Source organism: Carassius auratus, chromosome 9 (genome assembly GCF_003368295.1).
Source record: "Carassius auratus strain Wakin chromosome 9, ASM336829v1, whole genome shotgun sequence".
Lineage (NCBI taxonomy): Eukaryota > Metazoa > Chordata > Actinopteri > Cypriniformes > Cyprinidae > Carassius > Carassius auratus.
The window spans coordinates 12268999-12288968 of NC_039251.1; the positions used below are offsets into that span (position 1 = coordinate 12268999).

Here is a 19970-nt window from a genome sequence, read left to right on the forward strand (position 1 = left end):
CGTGTGTTGGAAAGGGTTTTTAATGGTTTACGTTACAAAAAATTGTGAAATAATGCACACCGTTTTCCCAGAAGAACGTTTTTATAACGCAATTCAAATTCACAGCGTATACAGAGGAAGAGTTTAGCCCCTTTCACACATACAGTCTTAACTGGTAAATTACCGTTAAGTTACCATTAATAGATCATGTGTGAACAGGACCTTTTCAAAAATCCTAGTAAATATGTTTTAGAAATCATATCTTTTTTTATGGAAATGACATGATTACTCTGAGCTGTTTACAAAGCTCCGCTGCTTTTTAATTGGTTATTCTATGTAAATATGCGCTAGACATCTTTGAACATTGTAACTCGCAGCTTTTTGTCGCGCTTCTACATTCATACGGCTACGACTCTCCAATTGGATACCATTATCTAAGCCCTGCTGGTAGCATAGAGGCTATCTATATGCCAGAGTCGAATTCAGAAAATTTTACTTTAAGCATAAAAATCTTTGACTTTCAGCAGAATTAACTACAATATTGAATGAATTAGCAGAGATGCATAGCTAAAATGCATTCAACCATTAATGAGGCATTCAACTTTATTTAAAAACCTGCTATGCATCACATTTCAGATATAAAGTTAATAGTCTTGATTTGGTTTGAAGTAGAAAAAAAACATAGATTTTATGAAAATATTGCCATGCGCTGCAATACTTCAGTAGTTCTCTACATCCTGTAGCTACAAGTCTGAATAATTTACAAGCACGAAAATATAAAATCGAATAAAAAAAATTTTTTTTCTAGTCATGGCAATAAAAAAAATATGGTGAAAAAATACTCCTTATGTGCTCAGGGATGGCTCAGTGATGGTGACAGTGATGGTAAAACAGTTTTGCTTGACTCAGGAAAACTACTGCACTCTTGTGTTTAAAACTGTAAGGGGCAGCAGGAACGGATGAAAATCAAAACTGGCCCTGAGGTAAAGAAAAACTGGAGCTGCTGGAAATGAGCTTGGTCTGTTTTTTTGTTTTTGTTTTTTTTATAAAAAGCTCTTTAGGGCATATTTTCCTAAAGGTTGGGTACAGATATGATGAAATGTAATTTCAAGAACACCATGCATTGTGATAATGGCTAAAAGGGCTGCATGTTACATAATTCATGACAAAACCAACACACATCACGTTAAGTTATTTATGATGCGAATGGGCCAAATGGTTAAATGTGTCGATCTCACCTGTGACACCTGCGTGGCTTCCTCCAGGAAACGTTTCATCTCATCTTCACCGTACACCACATTCATGGCTGAGCCACTGGAAACAAAAGATCCTCATCATTTATCACTCTGACATTTAAATGAGCCCATCAGGAGACAAAAAACATGATTTGATGGTTGTAGAGTCAAACCTAACAGACGCAAAGATATGTGGAGTTGTGTAAATGAAGAAAGGAAGAGAGAAAAAGCAAACTAGAGAAATATATTTGGGTCAGCTGTTCCTCGAGGCGATCAGCGCTGAATGTGTTTCATACAGAGAGAAAAAAAAGATTTTGGGGGGATTTTAATGGCATCAGCCCTGCAGCTAACATTTGTGGCATAGCCAGATGTCTAACAGCTGCAGAAGGGAAACTGCACCTGATCAAATTATCATCCACATATATGGACATGTCCATAGTACAATTTGGGTTGTGTGTGCACCTTTTTTCATTTTTAAACTCTGGTTGCATCCCATAATAAAATATTAAAAATAGCAGGTGATCACTGCTTACCTTTACACTGTTTTACCGTCAAAATACAGTGAACACAGAGAGACAAGTGGGAAATACACTGAGACAGCCCTTAGCTCTCTTCAGTATGAAGCGTTTCACAGTCCAGATGAACTGGCAGTGTTTCTGTCAGGTTCTGTGTTGGAGCTGCAGTCCCTGAGAGTCTGAGCCTCAGGCACGGGTTTAGGCAATATAACGATGCCAAACCACAGCTGGCACCAATCACCCACAGAAACACAGAGCAGGACTCAAAACACGGGTCTCAACTGAGCAGCTAAGTGGTGATGGAGACACACAGGGCAGTTAATATTCAAATGATTGAAAGAAGTAAAAAAAAAGGCCTGATTTTGGCAGCTGGGTTTTCTTGAAAACAAAAAGCAAATCACTGTCTCTGCAAGAGACTATATTGTGTGGGTGTTGATTTATACCGTAAAAAGGTATACAGATTTTGCTAGTGATAAATAAATGTGCTAAAGCGCATTACTTTCATTTAGCTTTAGTTTCATATGTCTGTTTACAAGATTGAAAAATTGTGCTCTGCACCTCCCACGGAAATCTATCAGCTTCACATTTGGCACAATATGAGTCTCTGTATTTTGACTACTGCGGTTTCCTGAGAAAAAAAAAAAAAGCTCTAATCTTCTCTCAAAAAATACAGCAACCTTTGAGGCAACATCTAATGAGAACAAATAGAATAGTGCTCCACTGATGAAAGTGCTTTTATGATTGAGATGTGAATTTCTGTGTGCCCTCTTGCTGCACGGCGGACTGGTTGCCTGGTTCAAATGAACCTAATTTTCCCATTGCGGCACTCAAAATAGATGCCGACTGTCTGATTATGAGCAAATTAGCTGTTCAAGTCCTGCCAATCTGAGAGTCTTGTAACGTGGGTGAATTGCATCTTACCCAAGATTTCTACAGGCTGACACTGAGAAGCCTGACGTGACATTTCTCTGCTCCTGACAAATCAGCAGTTGACTACTTTACACTGACTAATGTCTACTTTAATTTGATTCAGGGCAGTCCATGTTACAAACATGGGAGAGCTATTAATGGAATCAAAAATTTGTTGTTTTGTATTGGTCTGAAACATTCACTTTGGTCTTTTTTCATACAATGACAATTCATAGTAGCAGAAAGTGACCATATTTATGTGAGGAAATGTTTCTTTATCATGTATTATTGGTGTTTTTATTCAATATAAATAATCAGTTCACTGAAAAGAATGCCCTATGGAGCAGTTTACTGATTTGTTGATTTGTCTTTTGAGAGGATTCATTTTAAATGCACCATTCGAATGATTCATTCACTCATCAAGTCGGTTTGTTCAGTAACTAATCCAGCTGCAGTAGATTTCAATCATTGGAGGGAAAGAATATTAGTGAAATGTGATTACATTTTGGCCTTTTTTTATCCCACAAAAGTCTGCCAAAGAGATACAAAAGCATCACATGGGGAGTCAATTCCATGCTGTGCTTGTGTCCTGACTTCACCGATCCCCTTGTACTCACCTCAGAACATAGGATGGCCGCAGGAGGCAAGGGTAGCCCACAGTACTGGCAAAAGAAACAGCATCCTCCTGAAATAGACAAAGTTATATATCTCTTTGCAATCAGCTGCACGACATCACCTAGTATGTGTAGCAGATGAGGTCAGACTTATTGTGCTCTATTCTCTATTTGAATTCCAGACTGTGGGCAAAGGGCCAGGCAATTACCGTTGACCACATCTATTCACCTTACTTTTAATGCTTTGTGAACTGGCTACTTCACAGAGAAAAAAAACTACAAGATTGAAAAACCATGTTTTGGAGCAGACTGTTATTAGCAAGTGGTATTAACCTTTACCAAATGTATTGGATAAAATTCTGCCTATAACTAAAGCTAAAATGCATACATAAAAGCATTATATTGAACAAATCTAAAATTAAAATGAACATCTAAGTATCCAATTGAGAGCTTACTGTATACGGGTGGATCAAATTTCATCTGTACCTCACATACCTCCAGTTTCACAGACAAGGCTTAAGTCTAGTCCCAGACTAAAATGCATGTCTGGGCTGAAAGAAACTTGCACTGTCTGATCCTTAAATATGTCAGCTCCTTTTATTAGTCTCAAGGTACACTCAAGTTACTTAAACATCCTAATTGATCTATGGCCCAATCCAGGGCTTTGTAAGCCCTGTCTTTGAAACCGGGAAAATATAAAAGTTTTGCAAGAATTACATTTATGTAAGTCAACCCAGAAGTTAGCATCGCCCCATTTCCTTCAGTAAAAATAGTCTACCAGTTGGATAATTGGAGTTAGAATAGTTTACAAGAAACACAAGGAGGCTGTAAAAGCAGATTAATAAGTGGATATTTTGGAGAGCTGGAGTGGAGATGAGTGGAGAGTTTTTCTGTTTGGCATGATGCTTTTTAATATCTTGACAACCTCTTTAGTCCCAAATTGCCATTGGTTAGTATTTTTTTAAAAGCACTACAAGCAAAAAAATTCTTACTGATTTATTTTAATTTATAGTATAAAATATTAAATATGTTTAAGTTATCCACAGACCTTATTTTGGACATTTAACCAAAACCCATTCCAAAAAAAATTAGGATTTTCGAAGAATTCTTTAATCTTTTATTTTGCTATGATCCTCTTTTTTTGTACTACAAATTCTCCAATACAATTCAACTGAAAGAAAACCAAATGACTTTGGGACAATGGAACCAGAAATGCAAAAATACTAACTCGTTTGAGTTTTAAGACCCGTTCCTACAGCCCTCTATTGAGATTTGGAATACACTACATGGCATGTCTAGACTACTTTTATGGTGTTTTTTTTGTAGATTATATGGAAAAAAGGAGTGCAGGTTTGGAACGACACACCGATGACTAAATGCTGACATTTCTTTTTTTTTGTGGACTGTGTGACATAAGGAAGCAACTGTATCCTCTCTTTTCACCTTTCCTAAGCACTAGTCTTCTAGACAGAAACAGCACACAGAGCAAACCGCAGAATCCCAAAAGATTCTGCTGATCTCTACTGCCTTTCTGGCCTGTTTCAACAACAGGGAGACCATTAAAATGCTGGATGTACCCTTAGCAGTGAGACAGAGACCAGCGGAGGGTGAGTGGGCAGCGCCGTGGGGCAGAATGCCCTATTTCTCCCCCCTTCATCACACCGACTACAGCTCTTCGCTTCCATGGCCCGCGGCAAAAAGGCTGGATGTAGCTAACGGACCAGCGAGCATGCTTCCAGTCAACATGTTTCAGCACTTCTAATGTTTGCTGTTTGAAAGCACTCTGACACCTCTGGAGTATTGGGGTGAATGCAGCATTTGTAGAAATGAAAGTCTGGAAATGCAACTATATTGGAAGAACGTCTGCTTGGCCGTGTGAGTGGGCGATTTCTTAAAAGCCTTAAAATGAATGGAGCAATAAATGATTAATTAAACAAGAAAATGCATAAGTAAAGCAGGTTGTGTTCACGATTCCTGCAAAATCACATCTATATTACTCAATTGACCCAAATCAACAAACTTCAGCCAATCCTGTCCCTTTTATCCTTGAACATGATGTGAATCATCAAGATAGCAGCATACATAATTATTTAATGGTTCGATTAAAAGCATTTAAAATTAAGAACCAGTAACAACACCTCTTTCATCTCTCCTGAAATAAACCACAGATGAAGGGTGTTGTGAAGTGAAACTAGCCTTACCAGTGAGCTGAGAGCCCGCCATGGGGCCTGACCTACACCCAGATCATCCAGTATGGCGGAGAATACAGATCTCTCTTCTGCACGATCAATCTGAAGAGGACTGGTTCCCAGAATCTTCACCCCATTCAGGTGCAGGGGCATGGCCAGGTTATTGGGGATCTGCCCACCCACGGATACTATACAGCCGGTGCAGGCCTGTGGAGGGATGGAAAGTGTCTGAAGTCTTAGTCTTGCATGAAACACTTCTGACTATCGCCATAAATCCTGATCCACACCGTAATGTATTCTGGTCAAAAACAGCCCACATAACTGGAAAGAAATGCCTGACTGGAATGTAAAGTGACCATAAGGTGAATAATAAAGACATGAACAGGAAGGAGAGAAAACATTCAAATAAAGGTTTTTGTGAGAAACTGTGAGAAACGGCATATGTAGACCCTGATTAGAGAAATATGCATAGAAATATGCATAGAATTTAGTTTTTTTTTTTTTGTTTTTTTTTGATCACAAATGCAGCAAAAACAATTGTGACATTATTGTAATTTTTATTTTATTTTTAAACTATTATATCTTTTAGATTTCTGTAAAATACACATGGCAGTCTTAAATATTTGATACATTATATTCTTAATTATTTTCATTTTTGTTTAAGTTGACCCAATATACCCTCCATATAAATAATAGTCTTAATAATAGAGTAATTCACGAACCGTAAACTCTCAGGCATCGGCGTCTATTTTGCATATGTCCTTTATGTCCAACTTGTCCAAATATGGGGAGCTTGAAAAGGGGTTAAAATATTTTAAAGCTGGATTTTCAGGAGTCATTACTCCAGTCTTTGACACTTTAGCTAGTATGCTAATTTGGTGCTTAGGAAACATTTCTAATTATTATTGCAATTGACAACAGCTTCATTTATTCAAGGACTCTTTGATAAATAGAGTTCAAAAGTTCAAATTAACTGAATTTGAAACTGACTTTTTATTGTAACAGTGTAAGTTTATTTACAGTCACTTTTCAGCAGATTAATGCATCCTAGCTGAATTAAAGTATTCATTTGTTTACAAAAACCCGTACTGACCTCAAACTTCTGAATAGTAGTGTATTTAAATGGTGCAACTGAGACCCACATTAGTCTTTGCAACACAAAGGCATTCATCCACCAGTAAAAATGACTACTATATTTAGACAATCTTACAGCTCAAATAATTTCATTTCATCAAATGCACAATTGCATTCATTATAATATTCCTATAAATCCCAAATATTCCTTTCAGTACACATACATCTACCGAATGACAAGTGCTTTTTATAATTACAGTTTCAACTCTACAATTTAACATATGACTGATTGTATCCCCCCCATGACCAAAGACTACAAATAGGGCTACTTATGAATCTAATAAAGCTTGCTTCATCCTCTAATACGACAGAAAATTTGTTTTAAGCAAAGAAGGTTTTAATCAGAGTGCTGTTTTAACAAATTACTATAATCATTTCTCATTCATTGCATGAATTCACAATGATTTGGTATTGCTCAATCTAGACTCTCATCTGCTGATGTTGTCTTTCTCTCTGTTTCAGGGATGAGCTGTGGTCCCAGGACCTGACCCTGGAACATGACATGGCATTATTTTACGCTTTGAGAGCTATCATATACCTTCTGATCCCATTCTTCACATTCCGATGGCAAGCACATGTATGCACACTTCACTATTCATACACCGTTCCCTCCAGGTTTATCAGAGCACACTACCGTAATGGCAATAAATCGCTACACAGCGTCTGGGAATTTATTACAACCTCTGAGCATAACAACAAACACTTGATCAACCCATGCTTTAATCACCTAGCTTATAATGTGTCTGAATGGAAAAGTCAATGGCTGTTAGAGAAGGTCAGGTTTTGCATCATCAGTGAAGACTTTAGTGGCTCCATCACTATAAAGGGAATAGAAATGAGCTCCCCACACACTGCTTAGACACTTAGAGGCATCTCCTGGTTAGTCTCTTGAGATAATGGCGTCTAGGTCTGAAGCTGCATAAAACAGCATTTATTCTCTCTATAGAGAACATTCTCACAATATAAATTAGAATCTTTTCATCCAGAGGTTGTTAAGTGAAGGGATATGATTCTGTAGCAGTGTGATTTCAATTTTATTTAACTTTTTTTTTTAATTGCCATAATCCCGGTGGAGAACTGCTCTTCACATAATACTGAAGAATGACCAATCACAGAAGTTTATGTTACTGTGGAAACAGAAACTGCAGCAAAATAGCTTGGCAACGACTGCTCATTCCCACAAAACTTTTTTCAAATGACAAAAGTATAGGGCTGCTGAGCATGTATTATATAAAAAAATATATTTAGCAAATAATCAAAATTTACAAATCACAATATGCCACTTGCATAGCAAACCAGTGTGGGGAGATAAGTCATCTATGTTGTTTATGTCACTTTTTAATTGCAATGTATTTTACACACCTACTGCATTCTATAGCATTTCATATTATGTAACAAGTTGTCATATTTTTCTTCATTATCACACAGCCCTAAAAATGATTATAGTGTTAATAACTGAAAACTGTTAACAGTATACTGTACTATCTATTGTATTGTATTAAGTATTTTGGAATCTGTATGCGTAACATACCAGCAAACATACCAGCATTTACGGTAGGAATAATACAGAATACTAATACACTATTCTGAACATACCATATCTATTTTTCTGGTTTTCAAAAACATTTAATGCTTAGTTAGAATCAAATGCTTTAATGCTCTGATTCCTTTTGAAATGCCTATGAAGAAAAAGAATGGGGAAACTATTTCAAGATGCAGCTGAAAACATGTGCCATCAGTGTTGTGCTTGAATATCACTTTTTTAAATTGTGATGAGATTTTAAAATACCAGTCCAGGCATTAAAGAATTCATATTCAGTGGAAACACATGATGTTGTTTGTATAGCACTGGCTGCATAAACAGTCTAACGCTGGTGGCGGCAGCAGTGGAGTTAGTCCTGCTGTCATATTCATTAAGACCAGTCGGATCTTGTCAACAGTCACACATTGCTGAACACCAAAGAAGAAAATGAGGAATTGCTCGCATTCTATAGTATAGACAGTCTGCTGCCGGTTTTATAAAGGAAACTCCTACTTTTTCACATTAACTCTTATATACTTTCAGACGAGATAACAGGGGAGATTGGAACATTGTATTAAGCAGGTTGTTTCTTATGAGGCGGAGAACAAAATGGGGGAATTTTTTTTTCCACAGCTCAAAAATGGCAGCATGTAGCCTGATAAGATCAGGAAAAAGATTTAGGGACGCAAGTGTGGAGAACAAAAAATAGATTTAGTATAATGTCAATGCTTTGCTTCATATTAGGCTTTACATGCCTGTACTATTATCGGAACAATACTGTTTTCCCTATAATAATGTCAAAATATTTAACTAAGTAAATAATTATACTCACCAAACCAGTCTTACTGTTAACTATTAAAACAAATATAACAATAGTTATTATAAAAAAAATAAATAAAAAAAATCAACTTGCCTCCATCTATAGTATTCCTTTTTGAAAAATACTTTTTTTAAACAACACAATGGTGACAAACCGGGCTTTGTCAAGCTGTGCTAGTTAGAACAACTTTTATTTTATTTTTTTTGATGCCAGGAAAAGATGCATTTATAATAATTACATGTACTGGAAATAATAAATCATAAAACGCTAACTTAGCCTTGCTCAACCAATCAGATTTTAGATTTCAGAAATGGGACCATATCATAATGTCCTTGTCAAATATGAAAGTGAATAATACCTTTCACTTACTTAAAGGCACCAGGTGCACAGGCTGAACTTTGACCTCTCACCTCCTGCTGTGTGATGTCCAGGATGCGCTCCAGGGTTAACTCCTCAAAGTACAGACGGTCACACTCATCAAAGTCCGTACTGACCGTCTCTGGGTTATGGTTCACCACTACTGTACGCTTGCCCATCTGTCTAAGGGCACGAATGCTTGACACCGCACACCAGTCAAACTCCACACTGCTGCCTGTGGGGGAGTAGAGTGAAACGCTGCCCTGACCCGCTCCTTCACTAACTGCTCATTAAAACTAATGAAGATAATAAATGAATGGGATAAAAATCTGAGAATGATTTGAACTCACCAATGTGATACGGACCACAACCCACAATCATGATACCGCGATCCTTAAAATCCAAGTCATGCTCCTGTTAGAAGGACAAACCAAAATTGGGTTCATCCACACACATATACCAGAAGCTCCAATCTTCATAATGAATTGCAAAATTATATTTTATTTGATGTCACGTAATGTCACGAGTGCTATCTACCATAATGAATTTCAAAATTGTATCAATTCAAATTTTGTTTAAAGATTTTTTAGTTTTTGGTTTTGTTGAATTAATTTTACATTTAATAATTTTAATAATTTTACATTCAATATTTTTTGTAATATTATTTTTTCCTTTTCAACTTACATATTTATTTATTAAATACACCTTATTTATTTTCTCTATGGTTTAGAAATACTCTAAATGTTAAATTAAGCTTTCCCTCAGTTTCTCCTGTGTACCAAAATTGTCTAGAAAAATACTATGGAAAAGTCTAGACAGGGAATTGGACAAAATGCCCGATGCTTCAACCATCAAAGACCCTGTATAAAGGTTGGATAGAGTGGTTTACCTGACCATGGTAAGTGCAATACAAATAATTGGTGGCTGCAGGGTATTCAGCAGCAAGTGTATCGATCTGAAAGTAAGCACAAGAAGCATTTATCATGAAGCAAAAGTCATTATAATCATAAACAGATATTTCTGGCAATGGGTTCAAACCTGTTTGACCCAAGGTCTGATGTTCTGGTTGAGCCTGAGCACCCGAGCTTCTCCCTCTGAGATGTTCATAGCCTGACCAACCTGTCGGTCTGAGAAACCATCCATCTTGGCCTTTAGAAGTAGATCTCTCGGCACTGTGGCACTGAGGGAGGAAAATGGATTAAAAAACTCAAGACATACAGAATGCGCTGACTCTAAAACTTAGCCGAATATTAACTATTTATTCCTCTTTACTGATTGGTTACATAGCATTTTCTAAGCTCTTTTTCTTCTTACTTTTTTGGTAAATACATGCAAAGTCATTAGAGGAAAAAATATTTTTAAGATAAATAGCGAACTGTGAACCTTTGATCATCAGAAAGTTCAAGCTTCAGTGTACATGGAAGGAAAGAAAATATCAAAAAAAAAAAAAATCCTGGCTAAAGATGCTTAACACATTAAATCAATACAACATCTGAACAAAGATCAAAGAGCACTGGAATCAAAACTTGTGGATTTTTCTTCCGTAACATTCATGTTTTATAAGCTCTGTATGGACATAAAACAATTCAGGTGATTAAAACTCTTCTCGAGAGAAAAAAACCTCTGTGTATGTACTGGTCCGGGTTTAAATCTGACCATTGTTTATTAACAAAGTAAAGAGCATTAAAACCAGCAGGAGTGTGAGACAGTAGAGTGTCAGTAGCTATGGACAGAGACAACCAGTCCTCACTATCCCACGCACCAAATGTGAGACTTCTCACTGTACTGTGCTTAAAGAGGTTAGTGCTCACCTGAAAGTAGTCTATTGGTTAAATATCAGAGTTGTAACTGAAAACCTGAAGGTTCAATCTTAGATTTTTGAGTCTTTAACTACAGAACAAGCTCAGGTTATTCTCTAGACCGGGGTACTCAAGTTAAGAGGCCAAACGGGCTGCATTTAAACCACATAAAATGTGTAGGGCCTTGGCCTTGTCCTTGTCCCATTTAAAATAATACTGAACATGAAAACATAAAAATCTGGAACAAAAAATTGGATTAAAAGATTGTTGTTTTTTTTTGCTATATTGATGCAAAAAAAAATGCATTCATACTCAAAAAGGGTAATGAACAAACACAAAAAGATCTTGAGCAAATATAGTTCACAAATTTCTTTCCTTGAAGTATTATTTTTCTTATTTTAAGCCCAAACAAAGGGCGGAGTGCACATCACCGAGCACTAAACACATGTAATCCGTTTCATTCATAAGTGGTGAACAGAAACTCCACATATACATCACTGAAGTGAAAGGCTCCAGAAAATGCCTAAAATGGGCAAAGGAATACAGCTTACCCTGTGAATAATGAAATGAAGAGAAGGGCTTGAACTGATGAAGACAGAAAAAAAGTGAATCTGAGAAGTAGGCAATGTACTGGAAATAGATTGTCAGGAACAACCAGTCAGTTAGACACTTCAGTGGTCATTAAACAAGTCATAAAAATATATGACTGCACCTGAACAATCAGAATCAAGATCCTTCAATACCACGACTTAGGTGCCCTTGAGCAAGGCATCGAACCCCCAACTGCTCCCCGGGCGCCGCAGCATAAATGGCTGCCCACTGCTCCGGGTGTGTGCTCACAGTGTGTGTGTTTGTTCACTGCTCTGTGTGTGTGCACTTCGGATGGGTTAAATGCAGAGCACAAATTCTGAGTATGGGTCACCATACTTGGCTGAATGTCACTTCACTTTCTTTCTTTCTTTTCTGTATATTAATGCATTACATTACACAATGATTTTGCATGATATATTGGTATTAATAGAACCATTAAGATATTTTGTATTGCAACAATTTTTTATTACAACTAAACCTATTTTGTATCCCAAATTCTCATAATTATAATGAATCCAGACTTTTTTTTTTTTTTTGCAATACAGCAAATTTGTAATGTTTTTCAAGCAATACAATGAATATTTATCATGCAAGTAATTGAATAATTTATTTATTTCACAGTAATTTAATAAATCTACGCAGTACACTAATGAGAATGACTTTAGAATTACAGTAATAGAATTTTAGTTATTTTATAATATCACCTTTATTATTTATTATTTATTATTTTAATTGCCGTAATCCAATGAAATTTTCAACAGGGAAAATATTAATTATTCATTTCCAGTGATTTTTGACAGCGATCGGGATATGATCTTGAGAAGTAAAATGTTATTTACCCTCTTGTACTTTAATACATACAAGCTCTCTCTGACTAAGTGAAAGTGAAAAGTGAAAGTGATGTGACATTCAGCCAAGTATGGTGACCCATATTCAGAATTTGTGCTCTGCATTTAACCCATCTGAAGTGCACACACACAGAGCAGTGAACACACACACACACACACACACACACACACTGTGAACACACACCCGGAGCAGTGGGCAGCCATTTATGCTGCGGCGCCCGGGGAGCAGTTGGGGGTTCGATGCCTTGCTCAAGGGCACCTAAGTCGTGGTATTGAAGGTGGAGAGAGAACTGTTCATGCACTCCCCCCACCCACAATTCCTGCCGGCCCGAGACTCGAACTCACGACAGTACTTAAGTTTGATGGTCAAGTGGTGTGCAGTTCTGTCTATAAATATCAGTTTTGCGTGTCTGAATGTATTTGTTACTCTCTCACCTGGTATACTGACCCAGGAGCTGCTCCATGGCAGTAATGTGCTTCAGTTTGTGCAGGAACCATTTGTCTATAGCAGTGAGGTCATGGATCTGATCAACAGTCACACCACTGTGAAGGGCCTTGAGAAACAAAACAATCAACATAATATAAAATCAGCATCAGATCAGCATACTATAAATGGCATTAACATAAACAGGCTTTTCTAATAAATGATTGTGATCTACAAGAAATTGTTGGGTCATTGTTAAATGAGAAATAATGGGTCTTGATTGTTGGCTGTTAGCTGGTGGTGTCCCTTGAATACAGAGCAGAGCCCAATGAGCTGTAACTGGCTGTTGCCATAGCGCTGTGGGAGGACCAATCAGGGCACAGCACTTAATAGCCTGTCTGCTTAATAGAAGGCATAACCTGCTTTGAATGAAATGATGTGCCTGGAGACTAACATCAAACTCCAGTATTACAAGTGAGACCAACCTTGAGAGTTATTGATGTCCCATGTCTTGATAGGATTTGCCCAATTATTCTGTAATAAATCTGCCAACATCAACGTGTCCATTTGACACTCACATGACACATATTTTGAGGAAAAGTAGGCTGTTTCCTCTTTAGGCAGACAGGTAATTTTCATTTTTAATGAATGCCCAGGGGATACAGAGGGGTCTTGCATCAACCTGAAGGGGGTTATTTTGCACACAAATTGACAAAACATTGATTTAAATGTAAACAGAAAAAAATGAGAGAGGAAACAGTTCACTCAGAAATTAGGAAATGGTTGACAATAGGATAATTCTATACTTAAGTGGTCTTACAAAACAAAAATATTTGACCACAAAATTCTGTGACTGACCAATCAGAATCAAGGATTTCATTGAATAATTCTTTAAAATTAAGGTTTACATTACATTATACTCCCAAAGAATATTTATCCTATTGCACCAAATCTCCTAAAGTAGCTTCGCCAGTTGCTCGGGAATCAGTAAATTGCATTAAATTGTTCAATTTAGTAAATGTTTTATAGAATTTCAATATTATATATGCAATAGATAACTTTAAAATGTAATTTATTTCTGTAATGGTCAAGCTGAATGGTGAAGCTTTCATCAGCTATTTACTTTTACATTTATATTACTCTTATATTTGACATTTATTTGTATTATCGTTATTGAAAACAGTTTTGAAACCTAATATTTCAGTGGAAACCATGAAACATTTTTCCCAGGATTCTTTTATATAAATTTATATACAATAATTTTTCATCCTTTTTTTTTTAGCATTTTGTAATTTAATGCATCTTTGTAAAAAAAAAAAAAAAAAAAACAGCACACTCACCCCAAACTTCTATACAGTAGAGTATATATACACTATCTAATCTGGACACAAAGGGTTAGGACAGATGTAAAAACTGCTGTCTCACTGGTTCATAAGTCATGAGCCTGATTTAAATATGGCTGTTATATTGATTCAAAAAGAATCAGAATCTATCATCTAGACTCTAATGCACTTTTCTTAATGCTACGGGTCACACACCTGGGCGAGGGAGAAGATACGAGTGCTTGAAGGCAGCGAGAGCTCTTGCTGAAGGTCTCTCTGCTCTTCCCAATCTCTTTTCAGAGGCAGACGTGGTACAAAGCCGTCCACTGAGGGGTGGCACATCCGCAAAGCCTTCTGGATGCTCTCCTCAAAGGTTCGGCCAATTGCCATGACCTGTGAGGGGAGGAAAATTAGAGGTTGGAGACAGAAGTCATTCTGTTTCTGTAAGTCAACAGCACTGAACTAACTGTGATACAGACTTAAATCAAATTGGCACCGAAGAATCAAAATCATAATTTGGTCTTTGGTTAGTTTTAATCTGTGTTAGATTCAGTAGCCATGGTAACACGCACCTCTCCAACACTCTTCATGGCACTGCCAATCTCCCGAGACATCCCGTGGAAGCGGTCCAGATCCCAGCGAGGTATTTTGGTGACAATATAATCCAAACTGGGCTCAAAACAGGCTGTGGTCTGCTCCGACACTGCATTCTTTATGTCCGGCAGTGGGATGCCCAGTGCTAGTTTAGCAGCTACAAATGCTAGTGGATACCTAGTGAAAAAGAGTCAGAAAGTAGAGTAATGTTTTCTACAAGAAGAAAATGGTTATGAAAAACTTTTTAAATGTCATTGCTGTCTGTGAGAAACACTTGCGATATTTAATGGAGAGCAAAATGTGACTTTTGTCATGTCATTTCACTTGTGTCTCCTCTCGAGTTTCAGAAAGATCTCAGAAGTGTCTCAAATCTTGTTCCAGTTTGTCAAGATACTAAAAATGCTATACATTTCCAAGACCAAACTATCTAAGCTATGACATTTATTTATATCCTCTATACTTACTGCATGTCAACCATTACCTAATTTGTGATAACTTGTATTTCTACTAAAGAATTAACATCTGTTAAAAAAGTTAAATGCTATACATCTCCAAGACCAAACTATTTAAACTATGACATTTATGTATAACCTTTATTCACTTAGTGTATGTCAACCATTACCTAACTTGTGACTACTTGTATTTCTATTAAAGAATTAACAGTTGTCAAAAAAAAAATTAATAATCTTAAAATGACTTAAAAATACCTCTTGAGATTTATTAAAGACTATAAACTTGCCCTCAGTGCAGTTTAAAGAACAATGCTTTCCAAAAAACCCTCCATATTGATTTTTAGGGAAAAATATAATAATTGCTCCACAAGGTATTCAAACTATTTTTGCCTCTTCACACTGATCTTCTGATAAGACAATACAATCTGTTCTGTTTATTCACCACAGTTTGTTTGTCTTCTTACAGAGCGTGTGGCATCAATGCTTTCAAAGGATATGGATTCATTTCACACTGAACAGACAGAGGGGTGGGTGGGTGTTTTTTAGAGTCTGGCTCTCAACATACACAGAACTTTGGCTGCAGTCAGTTCTCAATATTTTGGTGACGATAAATGCAAGACCAAGGACGGTGTGAAACTGACACCTTTAGCTGATCACAGAGAAACGTCTGTTTTGCAGGTAAAACTCTAACCAAGCCAAAGAAACTACTCTTAAATCTGTATCTATACATTGTTAAATGAACTCAAATACACTGCAGTGAGGTCCCTAAAGACATAACTAAGCACCCATAATGCTTGCATACCTATATACAGTACTTTAAAAAATATTTATATATTATGATCTCACCCTGTGGCTTTGGAAGCCAGTGCTGAGCTTCTGGAGAGGCGGGCATTCACCTCAATGATACAGTACTCCAGAGAGGACGGATGCAGGGCATACTGGATATTGCACTCTCCCACAATGCCCAGATGACGCACAACTTTAATAGCAGTCTCTCTTAGCATGTGGTATTCCTCATTGGACAGAGTCTGGCTGGGTGCAACCACGATGGAGTCACCTTTGGGATGACCAGAAAGGGCCATTAACAAAAGCTCTTGAGAATTTACAGTGCATGTCCTCATGCGATGTAACTGGTGTTTAAATTCACATGGCTTAATGGGTTATGAATATGGATGTGTATGCAGGGATCAATGTCAAAGACGATGAAAAGGAGATAAAAATCTTGTTTAACATGCATGTACCACATTCTTAAAAAATATCATTTCGATTTCATTTAAAAAAAGAAAAAGAAATTCTCAAAAACTGTTTTAATTTAATGACTTCATTAAAACAGGTGAATTAATGTAATCATTGAGGTTAAAAAAAAAAGTACTAAATGCTTTCCTTACACCCTGCATACATGCAAGTCTTGATCAGTTTTTTCCAAATGATTAAATTTTTTTAATGGAAAATTTATTACATTTGACAACCTAAACTAACCTTATAATGTGTTATATTAATATAAATACATTTCATTAAAGGCTTACATGTAAACATACATTTTATATAATATAATAGATTTAAAATGTGTAATTCAAAAATTATTCAAATATATATGACTTTTTTTTTTTTTAATAACACGAAAAATGAACCTCACCTCTTATTTTCTGAATAATGTAACAAAACATGTTCATGTTCTACATAGACAGCATGGTACCTGTATGGATGCCCAGAGGGTCAAAGTTCTCCATATTGCAGACAGTGACACAGTTATCAGCAACATCTCGAACCACCTCATATTCCACTTCCTTCCAGCCCAGCAAGGACTTTTCCACCAGGATCTGGCTGCTCATGGCCAGGGCCTGTAACAGAACAGACCAAGAATGAATGGACTTTCATGATACCAAACCATCTCGAAAACAGCCATATCAAGAGGAATCCAATTTTCCATGATCTTCTAGAGATAAGAGTGCTATGAACACATACCATAGCCTTCAGAACTCAACTTCATAACCAGTGGGGGAAAAAAAGAGCATTTAAGACTTTTAGCTACAAAAATGGGTGAAGCAGTTAAAATTCTATTGGACCGACAGCAGACAAATTAAACATTTATTTTAGTGTCTTTAAACATTTATGAATGGAGAAAAAAGTGTCTATTAAAAATAAGTTAAAATATTCAGCACAAAAAACAAATGTTATTAGTGGATATTGGACAGATACAAATATTTATATTTTATATATATAAAGCATATATAAACAACCTTTAATAAAACTCTTTGTTCAGGAAGAAACATTAAGCTTTCTTGCCCTATACCTGATCATAAAGCAGATAACTTTTAAATTCAGAGCACAATGGAATATATTAGCATCATGTTATTTCATGTTTTACGGCGCTTACCTTGCGAGCAGTGTCCTCTAGCTTCTCTTTATTAGCACACAGGCCTGAGCCAAGGCCACCCAGAGCATAAGCTGATCTCAACATGACAGGGTAGCCAATCTCATCTGCTGCCTTCAAGGCATCTGCCACCTTCCAAACAAAAACGGTCATCAGTACATGTTTACCAACAAAAATCTTTTCAAACAGTGTCCAACATAGCAACTACAGTGAAAGGTTTTTGGAATCACAACTTTGAGCAGTGACACATTTAGCAGATATCCGTCTCACTGTTTTAACAGCAATACTGGGAGCAATTTTTTCATTGATCGCCATTAGTTTATCTGAAAAGAGCTGCCGGTCCTCGGTGGCCATGATGGACTCCACAGGTGTGCCCAAAACTTGCACTCCATACTTCTGCAGGACGCCACTCTGAAAGAGCTCCACCCCTGACACAATGGACAGGAACATAATGCACCATCAGTCAAGCCTTTCAGTGTTGGTGAATTTGGGTAAAGTTTGATGCTGAATGCCTACCGCAGTTGAGAGCCGTCTGTCCTCCCATGGAGAGCAGAATGCCGTCGGGTCGCTCTATCTTGATCACCTCTGTTACAAACTCAGGAGTGATGGGCAGGAAGTACACAGAGTCTGCCTGCTTGGTGCCAACCTCATTAGTCTGTACCGAGGCAATGTTGGGGTTAATCAGCACAGTTTGTAGGTTTTCCTCCTGTAGACAGAAACAAGAAATAAGAAACAGTGCTGTGAGCAAGAACACCTGTACTGTGGCTTCAAGTAGGGCAGTGGTTCTCGAACTGTGAAAATTGTACAACTCTTTTCTGGAAAATGTTACAATATATTTTTTTATTAATAATAATAATAATAATAATAATAATAATAATAATAACAACAACAACAACAAACAACCCTAAAAATATATGAAAAAATAAACTAGAAATACGGTACTAGAAATACGGTACTAGAATTATTCTTAAAAAAATTTATTGAATTAAAGCCGAAACAAAATAAAATATATTTAAATTACATGAAAATAATCTAATGTTGAAATTTTGCCATGGAAACTAATTGAAAAGTTTAATTACTAAAACTGCTAAAACAAAAACAAAAGAAATAAAAATTAATTTGCACTGAAACAAAATCTAATAAAAGTGACAAAAGCACACAGCACAATGATTAAAACTGAAAGTAAGAATAAAATAAAAATATAAAAATAAAGGAAGAAATTATTAAACACTTCATTAGTATATAAATAATACTAATATAACACTGACAAAGACTCATCAAAAGACCAACAAAAGTCTTGAAAGAGAGATTTTCAAAAAAAAAAATATAATAATATGGCATTATGTGTATGTTACTAACAGGCCTTAAGGCTGCCCTGCTGTTCTGTTGTGGATGCTGATGTGCTAGTTGTCCCAACTAGCTTTACCAGAAAGCATTTTTGCTGATGAACAACTCATCTAAGGATAGCAAAGCAGTAACAAACTACTGTAGCACTAAATAGCTTACTATACACCATCTTGAACCTGATGCATCTTCAACAAAATGTGCTCAAAAAGACTGTATTCGCTGGTAATGGTCTGAAAAGGACTGAACTAGGTTATTGAAAGGAGGCACAACTAGCAGAGATTAACAAAACTTCTCACCTTCATAGCTTTAACAGCCTGGGATCCCGAGTAGTCAAACTCTCCTGCCTGACCGATGGACAGACCTCCAGATCCCAGCACTAACACTTTAGACACCTGGGAAAATCAACAAACAAGTACCAGTATCTATACTCAACAGCCTGCAGACAGGACTTCCAACTTTATGTAGTATGTCTCCCCCACCTGGATTCTCTGAGGAACAGCAGGTTTCTTTGGCATCACAGATGCGATGCTCCCCTCCTTCCCATTACTTATCAGAGAGATGAAAGCATCAAACAGGAACTATAAAAGATAATTGAAGAAGGTGCTCAAGTACAATGGTTGGTTTTTAATGAAATAACCAGAAAAAAACCTACAGAGGATTCAACACAACATGATCAAGAGAGAACATTCAGCCATGAAAAACAAAAGATCAGACTCTTCACGATCCTCTGACTGTGCTGCAGTACCTCTGTGTCTGTGGGTCCTCCTTTGGCCTCGGGGTGGAACTGAGCTGTGAACACTGGCTTGGTATTATGCATAATGCCCTGAAAAAGAAAAAGAATAGAAAACAGATTCCACTAAAAACAAAACAAAGCATTGTGCACACATAAAGATTTGTTGGGAGCATGTTAGTTTAACAGCAAAATGCATTACTAAAAATCATTCC

The 19970-nt window shown here is 36.7% G+C and overlaps 1 protein-coding gene across 1 annotated transcript in view; it reads right to left on the reverse strand.

The window, feature by feature from the left end:
• The window catches only part of cps1 (carbamoyl-phosphate synthase 1, mitochondrial), a 37420-nt gene that overhangs the window by 14217 nt on the left and 3233 nt on the right, over nt 1-19970 (reverse strand). Inside the window, exons 11-28 of the mRNA XM_026271457.1 lie at nt 19771-19848; nt 19505-19603; nt 19322-19417; nt 18195-18384; nt 17949-18106; nt 17682-17810; nt 17001-17145; nt 16151-16361; nt 14831-15029; nt 14475-14651; nt 12948-13066; nt 10313-10454; nt 10164-10229; nt 9625-9688; nt 9328-9509; nt 5454-5648; nt 3256-3323; nt 1218-1293 (exon numbers count right to left, since the gene is read on the reverse strand). Of these exons, the coding sequence (XP_026127242.1) occupies nt 1218-1293; nt 3256-3323; nt 5454-5648; nt 9328-9509; nt 9625-9688; nt 10164-10229; nt 10313-10454; nt 12948-13066; nt 14475-14651; nt 14831-15029; nt 16151-16361; nt 17001-17145; nt 17682-17810; nt 17949-18106; nt 18195-18384; nt 19322-19417; nt 19505-19603; nt 19771-19848 (2394 nt within the window). The remainder of the gene's footprint in view (nt 1-1217; nt 1294-3255; nt 3324-5453; nt 5649-9327; nt 9510-9624; nt 9689-10163; nt 10230-10312; nt 10455-12947; nt 13067-14474; nt 14652-14830; nt 15030-16150; nt 16362-17000; nt 17146-17681; nt 17811-17948; nt 18107-18194; nt 18385-19321; nt 19418-19504; nt 19604-19770; nt 19849-19970) is intronic.